The 10,000-nt window shown below is 50.0% G+C and overlaps 1 protein-coding gene across 1 annotated transcript in view; it reads left to right on the top strand.

Moving 5' to 3' along the window:
* LOC143298899 (electron transfer flavoprotein-ubiquinone oxidoreductase, mitochondrial-like) overlaps positions 1-10,000 on the top strand; it is a 42,986-nt gene that overhangs the window by 17,292 nt on the left and 15,694 nt on the right. The window contains exon 8 of the mRNA XM_076611920.1: positions 3,547-3,621. Within this exon, the coding sequence (XP_076468035.1) occupies positions 3,547-3,621 (75 nt within the window). The remainder of the gene's footprint in view (positions 1-3,546; positions 3,622-10,000) is intronic.

Here is a 10,000-nt window from a genome sequence, read left to right as displayed (position 1 = left end):
TGGGGTAGTGGTAGTGTGGAGCAGTTAGCAGTGTGTGGGGTAGTGGTAGTGTGGAGCAGTTAGCAGTGTGTGGGGTAGTGGTAGTGTGGAGCAGTTAGTAGTGTGTGGGGTAGTGGTAGAGTGTGGCAGTTAGTAGTGTGTGGGGTAGTGGTAGTGTGGGGCAGTTAGTAGTGTGTGGGGTAGTAGTGTGTGGGGTAGTGGTAGCGTAGGACAGTTAGTAGTGTGTGGGGTAGTGGTAGAGTGGGGTAGTTAGTAGTGTGTGGGGTAGTGGTAATGTGGGGCAGTTAGTAGTGTGTGGGGTAGTGGTAGTGTGGGGCAGTTAGTAGTGTGTGGGGTAGTGGTAGTGTGGGGCAGTTAGTAGTGTGTGGGGTAGTGGTAGAGTGGGGTAGTTAGTAGTGTGTGGGGTAGTGGTAGTGTGGGGTAGTGGTAGTGTGGGGCAGTTGGTAGTGTGTGGTGTAGTGGTAGAGTGGGGTAGTTAGTAGTGTGTTGGGTAGTGGTAGTGTGGGGCAGTTAGCAGTGTGTGGGGTAGTAGTAGTGTGGGGCAGTTAGTAGTGTGTGGGGTAGTGGTAGTGTGGGGCAGTTAGCAGTGTGTGGGGTAGTGGTAGTGTGGGGCAGTTAGCAGTGTGTGGGGTAGTGGTAGTGTGGGGTAGTGGTAGTGTGGGGCAGTTAGTAGTGTGTGGGGTAGTGGTAATGTGGGGCATTTAGTAGTGTGTGGGGTAGTGGTAGTGTGGGGTAGTGGTAGTGTGGGGCATTTAGTAGTGTGTGGGGTAGTGGTAGTGTGGGACGGTTAGTAGTGTGTGGGGTAGTGGTAGTGTGGGGCAGTTAGTAGTGTGTGGGGTAGTGGTAGTGTGGGACAGTTAGCAGTGTGTGGGGTAGTGGTAGTGTGGGGTAGTGGTAGTGTGGGGCAGTTAGTAGTGTGTGGGGTAGTGGTAGTGTGGGGCAGTTAGTAGCGTGTGGGGTAGTGGTAGTGTGTGGGGTAGTGGTAGTGTAGGGCAGTTAGTAGTGTGTGGGGTAGAGGTAGTGTGGGGCAGTTAGTAGTGTAAGGGGTAGTGGTAGTGTGGGGCAGTTAGTAGTGTGTGGGGTAGTGGTAGTGTGGGGCAGTTAGTAGTGTAAGGGGTAGTGGTAGTGTGGGGCAGTTAGTAGTGTGTGGGGTAGTGGTAGTGTGGGGCAGTTAGCAGTGTGTGGGGTAGTGGTAGTGTGGGACAGTTAGCAGTGTGTGGGGTAGTGGTAGTGTGGGGCAGTTAGTAGTGTAAGGGGTAGAGGTAGTGTGGGGCAGTTAGTAGTGTGTGGGCTAGTGGTAGTGTGGGGCAGTTAGTAGTGTGTGGGGCAGTTAGCAGTGTGTGGGGTAGTGGTAGTGTGGGGCAGTTAGCAGTGTGTGGGGTAGTGGTAGTGTGGGGCATTTAGTAGTGTGTGGGGTAGTGGTAGTGTGGGGCAGTTTAGTGTGTGGGGTAGTGGTAGTGTGGGGCAGTTAGTAGTGTGCAACAGGGGCAGTAGATGTATTGTTAAAGCATTACACTTTCAATCTGAGGGTCCCGGGTTCAAATCTTGGTAACGACGCCTGGTGGGTAAAGGGTGGAGATTTTTCCGATCTCCCAGGTCATCATATGTGCGGACCTGCTTGTGCCTGAACCCTCTTTGTGTGAATACGCACGCAGAAAATCAAATACGCAGGTTGAAGATCATGTAATCTTTGTCAGCGTTATGGAAACAAGAACATACTCAGCATGCACACTCCTGAAAACGGAGTATGGCTGCCTACATGGCAGGGTAAATAAACGAAATGGTCATACACATAAATGTCAATTAAGGTGGGGAACGACCGTTGGGACATTATTGGAAAAAGAAGAAGAAGGGTAGTGTGTTGCAGTGTGTGACAGTGGTAGTGTGTGACAGTGGTAGTGTGTGACAGTGGTAGTGTGTGGCAGTGTGTGACAGTGGTAGTGTGTGACAGTGGTAGTGTGACAGTGGTAGTGTGTGACAGTGGTAGTGTGTGGCAGTGTGTGACAGTGGTAGTGTGTGACAGTGGTAATGTGACAGTGGTAGTGTGTGACAGTGGTAGTGTGTGGCAGTGTGTGACAGTGGTAGTGTGTGACAGTGGTAATGTGACAGTGGTAGTGTGTGACAGTGGTAGTGTGTGACAGTGGTAGTGTGTGGCAGTGTGTGACAGTGGTAGTGTGTGACAGTGGCAGTGTGTGACAGTGGTAGTGTGTGACAGTGGTAGTGTGTGGCAGTGTGTGACAGTGGCAGTGTGTGACAGTGGTAGTGTGTGGCAGTGTGTGACAGTGGCAGTGTGTGACAGTGGTAGTGTGTGGCAGTGTGTGACAGTGGTAGTGTGTGGCAGTGTGTGACAGTGGTAGTGTGTGACAGTGGTAGTGTGTGGCAGTGGTAGTGTGTGACAGTGGTAGTGTGTGACAGTGTGTGACAGTGGTGGTAGTGTGTGACAGTGGTAGTGTGTGACAGTGGTAGTGTGTGGCAGTGTGTGACAGTGGTAGTGTGTGACAGTGGTAGTGTGTGGCAGTGGTAGTGTGTGACAGTGTGTGACAGTGGTAGTGTGTGACAGTGGCAGTGTGTGACAGTGGTAGTGTGTGACAGTGGTAGTGTGTGGCAGTGTGTGACAGTGGTAGTGTGTGGCAGTGTGTGACAGTGGTAGTGTGTGGCAGTGTGTGACAGTGGTAGTGTGTGGCAGTGGTAGTGTGTGACAGTGGTAGTGTGTGGCAGTGATAGTGTGTGACAGTGGTAGTGTGTGACAGTGTGTGACAGTGGTGGTAGTGTGTGACAGTGTGTGACAGTGGTAGTGTGTGACAGTGGTAGTGTGTGGCAGTGGTAGTGTGTGGCAGTGTGACAGTGGTAGTGTGTGGCAGTGTGTGGCAGTGGTAGTGTGTGACTGTGTGACAGTGGTAGTGTGTGACAGTGGTAGTGTGGGGGCAGTGGTAGTGTGTGACAGTGTGTGACAGGTAGTGTGTGACAGTGTGTGACAGGTGGTGTGGGGCAGTGGTAGTGTGTGACAGTGTGTGACAGGTAGTGTGGGGGCAGTGGTAGTGTGTGACAGTGTGTGACAGGTAGTGTGGGGCAGTGGTAGTGTGTGACAGGTAGTGTGGGGCAGTGGTAGTGGTAGTGTGTGGTAGTGGTAGTGTGACAGTGGTAGTGTGGGGCAGTGGTAGTGTATGTGGTATTGAGCAACAAAAGGGTTGCCCTGGCAAAATTCTGTATAAAAATTCTCTCTGATGGCAAAACAAATAGACATGTAGACAGAAAAGAAAAACAAATAGACATGTAGACAGAAAAGAAAAACAAATAGACATGTAGACAGAAAAGAAAAACAAATAGACATGTAGACAGAAAAGGAAAAACAAATAGACATGTAGACAGAAAAGGAAGGGTGGTACTACACTGCAGCGTTGCACTCTCCTTGGGGAGTACAGCCCACCGTTCACACAGAGAAATTTGTTGTGACAAAAAAGTAATATACAATACAATATCGATATGTTACATGAGTGTGTATGTGTGTGCGCGCGTGTGTGTGTGTGTGTGTGTGTGTGTGTGCAGCCCTATGACGTCTATGCCGGCACTTTTCTTTATCATCTGGGCGAAGGAGAACCGTTGGTTGCTATAGGTGCTGTGGTAAGTATTGGGCTTGCTGGGTCTGGCCTTGTTTGGTATTTCCCCAACCTAGTTTGGTTTTTTTTGTTCCCGTTCTGCCAGTGACGTGAAGAAAGAGGGGCTGTAGTGTTTACAGCGACAGGAGAGAGGGACTGCAGTGTTTACAGTGACAGGAGAGAGGGACTGCAGTGTTTACAGTGACAGTCAGTGAAGGAGAGAGTGACGGCAGTGTTTACAGTGACAGGGGAGAGGGACTGCAGTGTTTACAGCGACAGGAGAGAGGGACTGCAGTGTTTACAGTGACAGGAGAGAGGGACTGTAGTGTTTACAGTGACAGGAGAGAGGGACTGTAGTGTTTACAGTGACAGGAGAGAGGGACTGCAGTGTTTACAGTGACAGGAGAGAGGGACTGCAGTGTTTACAGCGACAGGAGAGAGGGACTGCAGTGTTTACAGTGACAGGAGAGAGGGACTGCAGTGTTTACAGTGACAGTCAGTGAAGGAGAGAGTGACGGCAGTGTTTACAGTGACAGGAGAGAGGGACTGCAGTGTTTACAGTGACAGTCAGTGAAGGAGAGAGGGACTCCAGTGTTTACAGTGACAGTCAGTGAAGGAGAGAGGGACTGTAGTGTTTACAGTGACAGGAGAGAGGGACTGCAGTGTTTACAGTGACAGGAGAGAGTGACTGCAGTGTTTACAGCGACAGGAGAGAGGGACTGCAGTGTTTACAGTGACAGGAGAGAGAGGGACTGCAGTGTTTACAGTGACAGTCAGTGAAGGAGAGAGCGAGGGCAGTGTTTACAGTGACAGGAGAGAGGGACTGCAGTGTTTACAGTGACAGGAGAGAGGGACTGCAGTGTTTACAGTGACAGTCATTGAAGGAGAGAGGGACTCCAGTGTTTACAGTGACAGTCAGTGAAGGAGAGAGGGGCTGTAGTGTTTACAGTGACAGGAGAGAGGGACTGTAGTGTTTACAGTGACAGGAGAGAGGGACTGTAGTGTTTACAGTGACAGGAGAGAGGGACTGCAGTGTTTACAGTGACAGGAGAGAGGGACTGCAGTGTTTACAGTGACAGGAGAGAGGGACTGCAGTGTTTACAGTGACAGGAGAGAGGGACTGCAGTGTTTACAGTGACAGTCAGTGAAGGAGAGAGTGACGGCAGTGTTTACAGTGACAGGAGAGAGGGACTGCAGTGTTTACAGCGACAGGAGAGAGGGACTGCAGTGTTTACAGTGACAGGAGAGAGTGACTGCAGTGTTTACAGCGACAGTCAGTGAAGGAGAGAGGGACTGCAGTGTTTACAGTGACAGGAGAGAGGGGCTGTAGTGTTTACAGTGACAGGAGAGAGTGACTGCAGTGTTTACAGTGACAGTCAGTGAAGGAGAGAGGGACTCCAGTGTTTACAGTGACAGTCAGTGAAGGAGAGAGGGACTGCAGTGTTTACAGTGACAGTCAGTGAAGGAGAGAGGGGCTGCAGTGTTTACAGTGACAGTCAGTGAAGGAGAGAGAGGGACTGCAGTGTTAACAGTGACAGTCAGTGAAGGAGAGAGGGACTGCAGTGTTTACAGTGATAGTCAGTGAAGAGAGAGAGGGACTCCAGTGTTTACAGTGACAGGAGAGAGGGACTGCAGTGTTTACAGTGACAGGAGAGAGGGACTGCAGTGTTTACAGTGACAGGAGAGAGGGGCTGTAGTGTTTACAGTGACAGTCAGTGAAGGAGAGAGGGACTGTAGTGTTTACAGTGACAGTGAAGAGAGAGGGACTGCAGTGTTTACAGTGACAGTCAGTGAAGGAGAGAGGGACTGTAGTGTTTACAGTGACAGTCAGTGAAGGAGAGAGGGACTGCAGTGTTTACAGTGACAGTCAGTGAAGGAGAGAGGGACTGCAGTGTTTACAGTGACAGGAGAGAGGGACTGCAGTGTTTACAGTGACAGGAGAGAGGGACTGCAGTGTTTACAGTGACAGTCAGTGAAGGAGAGAGGGACTGCAGTGTTTACAGTGACAGGAGAGAGGGACTGCAGTGTTTACAGTGACAGTCAGTGAAGAGAGAGGGACTGCAGTGTTTACAGTGACAGGAGAGAGGGACTGCAGTGTTTACAGTGACAGTCAGTGAAGGAGAGAGGGACTGTAGTGTTTACAGTGACAGTCAGTGAAGAAGAAGAACTCAGTCCACACACTGCTGGTGAAGGTGGTGTTTGAGACAGGTGACACTGTTTTGGTGTACCTGATGGTGTAGTGTTTGAGACAGGTGACACTGTTTTGGTGGACCTGATAGCGCAGTGTTTGAGACAGGTGACACTGTTTTGGTGGACCTGATAGCGCAGTGTTTGAGACAGGTGACACTGTTTTGGTGGATGGTGTAGTGTTTGAGACAGGTCTCACTGTTTTGGTGGACCTGATGGCGTAGTATTTGAGACAGGTGACACTGTTTTGGTGGACCTGATGGCGCAGTGTTTGAGAAAGGTGACACTGTTTTGGTAGACCTGATGGTATAGTGTTTGAGACAGGTCTCACTGTTTTAATGGACCTGATGACGTAGTGTTTGAGACAGGTCTGACTGTTTTGGTGGACCTGATGGCACAGTGTTTGAGAAAGGTGACACTGTTTTGGTAGACCTGATGGTATAGTGTTTGAGACAGGTCTCACTGTTTTAATGGACCTGATGACGTAGTGTTTGAGACAGGTCTTACTGTTTTGGTGGACCTGATGGCGCAGTGTTTGAGACAGGTCTCACTGTTTTAATGGACCTGATGACGTAGTGTTTGAGACAGGTCTGACTGTTTTGGTGGACCTGATGGCGTAGTGTTTGAGACAGGTGACACTGTTTTGGTGGACCTGATGGCGCAGTGTTTGAGACAGTTGACACTGTTTTGGTGGACCTGATGGCGCAGTGTTTGAGACAGGTGACAATGTTTTGGTGGACCTGATGGCGCAGTGTTTGAGACAGGTGACACTGTTTTGGTGGACCTGATGGCGCAGTGTTTGAGACAGGTGACAATGTTTTGGTGGACCTGATGGCGCAGTGTTTGAGACAGGTGACACTGTTTTGGTGGACCTGATGGCGCAGTGTTTGAGACAGGTGACAATGTTTTGGTGGACCTGATGGCGCAGTGTTTGAGACAGGTGACACTGTTTTGGTGGACCTGATGGCGCAGTGTTTGAGACAGGTCTGACTGTTTTGGTGGACCTGATGGCGCAGTGTTTGAGACAGGTCTGACTGTTTTGGTGGACCTGATGGCGCAGTGTTTGAGACAGGTCTCACTGTTTTAATGGACCTGATGACGTAGTGTTTGAGACAGGTCTGACTGTTTTGGTGGACCTGATGGCGTAGTGTTTGAGACAGGTGACACTGTTTTGGTGGACCTGATGGCGTACTGTTTGAGACAGGTGACACTGTTTTGGTGGACCTGATGACGTAGCGTTTGAGACAGGTGACACTGTTTTGGTGGACCTGATGGTGCAGTGTTTGAGACAGGTCTGACTGTTTTGGTGGACCTGATGGCGCAGTGTTTGAGACAGGTCTGACTGTTTTGGTGGACCTGATGACGTAGTGTTTGAGACAGGTCTGACTGTTTTGGTGGACCTGATGGCGCAGTGTTTGAGACAGGTCTCACTGTTTTAATGGACCTGATGACGTAGTGTTTGAGACAGGTCTGACTGTTTTGGTGGACCTGATGGCGTAGTGTTTGAGACAGGTGACACTGTTTTGGTGGACCTGATGGCGTACTGTTTGAGACAGGTGACACTGTTTTGGTGGACCTGATGACGTAGCGTTTGAGACAGGTGACACTGTTTTGGTGGACCTGATGGTGCAGTGTTTGAGACAGGTCTGACTGTTTTGGTGGACCTGATGGCGCAGTGTTTGAGACAGGTCTGACTGTTTTGGTGGACCTGATGGCGTAGTGTTTGAGACAGGTGACACTGTTTTGGTGGACCTGATGGCACAGTGTTTGAGACAGGTGACACTGTTTTGGTGGACCTGATGACGTGGTGTTTGAGACAGGTCTCACTGTTTTTGGTGGACCTGATGGCGCAGTGTTTGAGACAGTTGACACTGTTTTGGTGGACCTGATGGTGCAGTGTTTGAGACAGGTGACAATGTTTTGGTGGACCTGATAGCGCAGTGTTTGAGACAGGTGACACTGTTTTAATGGACCTGATGACGTAGTGTTTGAGACAGGTCTGACTGTTTTGGTGGACCTGATGGCACAGTGTTTGAGAAAGGTGACACTGTTTTGGTAGACCTGATGGTATAGTGTTTGAGACAGGTCTCACTGTTTTAATGGACCTGATGACGTAGTGTTTGAGACAGGTCTGACTGTTTTGGTGGACCTGATGGCACAGTGTTTGAGAAAGGTGACACTGTTTTGGTAGACCTGATGACGTAGTGTTTGAGACAGGTCTTACTGTTTTGGTGGACCTGATGGCGCAGTGTTTGAGACAGGTCTCACTGTTTTAATGGACCTGATGACGTAGTGTTTGAGACAGGTCTGACTGTTTTGGTGGACCTGATGGCGTAGTGTTTGAGACAGGTGACACTGTTTTGGTGGACCTGATGGCGTACTGTTTGAGACAGGTGACACTGTTTTGGTGGACCTGATGACGTAGCGTTTGAGACAGGTGACACTGTTTTGGTGGACCTGATGGTGCAGTGTTTGAGACAGGTCTGACTGTTTTGGTGGACCTGATGGCGCAGTGTTTGAGACAGGTCTGACTGTTTTGGTGGACCTGATGGCGTAGTGTTTGAGACAGGTGACACTGTTTTGGTGGACCTGATGGCACAGTGTTTGAGACAGGTGACACTGTTTTGGTGGACCTGATGACGTGGTGTTTGAGACAGGTCTCACTGTTTTTGGTGGACCTGATGGCGCAGTGTTTGAGACAGTTGACACTGTTTTGGTGGACCTGATGGCGCAGTGTTTGAGACAGGTGACACTGTTTTGGTGGACCTGATGGTGCAGTGTTTGAGACAGGTCTCACTGTTTTGGTGGACCTGATGGCGCAGTGTTTGAGACAGGTGACACTGTTTTGGTGGACCTGATGACATAGTGTTTGAGACAGGTCTCACACTTTTGGTGGACCAGATGACGTAGTGTTTGAGACAGGTCTGACTGTTTTGGTGGACCTGATGGTGCAGTGTTTGAGACAGGTCTCACTGTTTTGGTGGACCTGATGGCGCAGTGTTTGAGACAGGTCTGACTGTTTTGGTGGACCTGATGGCGCAGTGTTTGAGACAGGTGACACTGTTTTGGTGGACCTGATGGCGCAGTGTTTGAGACAGGTCTGACTGTTTTGGTGGACCTGATGACGTAGTGTTTGAGACAGGTCTGACTGTTTTGGTGGACCTGATGGCGCAGTGTTTGAGACAGGTCTCACTGTTTTAATGGACCTGATGACGTAGTGTTTGAGACAGGTCTGACTGTTTTGGTGGACCTGATGGCGTAGTGTTTGAGACAGGTGACACTGTTTTGGTGGACCTGATGGCGTACTGTTTGAGACAGGTGACACTGTTTTGGTGGACCTGATGACGTAGCGTTTGAGACAGGTGACACTGTTTTGGTGGACCTGATGGTGCAGTGTTTGAGACAGGTCTGACTGTTTTGGTGGACCTGATGGCGCAGTGTTTGAGACAGGTCTGACTGTTTTGGTGGACGTGATGACGCAGTGTTTGAGACAGGTCTGACTGTTTTGGTGGACCTGATGGTGCAGTGTTTGAGACAGGTCTGACTGTTTTGGTGGACCTGATGACGCAGTGTTTGAGACAGGTCTGACTGTTTTGGTGGACGTGATGGCGTAGTGTTTGAGACAGGTGACACTGTTTTGGTGGACCTGATGGCACAGTGTTTGAGACAGGTGACACTGTTTTGGTGGACCTGATGACGTGGTGTTTGAGACAGGTCTCACTGTTTTTGGTGGACCTGATGGCGCAGTGTTTGAGACAGTTGACACTGTTTTGGTGGACCTGATGGCGCAGTGTTTGAGACAGGTGACAATGTTTTGGTGGACCTGATGGCGCAGTGTTTGAGACAGGTGACACTGTTTTGGTGGACCTGATGGTGCAGTGTTTGAGACAGGTCTGACTGTTTTGGTGGACCTGATGGCGCAGTGTTTGAGACAGGTGACACTGTTTTGGTGGACCTGATGGCGCAGTGTTTGAGACAGGTCTGACTGTTTTGGTGGACCTGATGGCACAGTGTTTGAGACAGGTGACACTGTTTTGGTGGACCTGATGACGTGGTGTTTGAGACAGGTCTCACTGTTTTTGGTGGACCTGATGGCGCAGTGTTTGAGACAGTTGACACTGTTTTGGTGGACCTGATGGCGCAGTGTTTGAGACAGGTGACAATGTTTTGGTGGACCTGATGGCGCAGTGTTTGAGACAGGTGACACTGTTTTGGTG

The sequence above is a fragment of the Babylonia areolata genome, chromosome 24, assembly GCF_041734735.1.
Source record: "Babylonia areolata isolate BAREFJ2019XMU chromosome 24, ASM4173473v1, whole genome shotgun sequence".
Lineage (NCBI taxonomy): Eukaryota > Metazoa > Mollusca > Gastropoda > Neogastropoda > Buccinidae > Babylonia > Babylonia areolata.
Note: the sequence above shows the minus strand (reverse complement) of the source record. Positions and strands in the feature narration are given on the sequence as shown.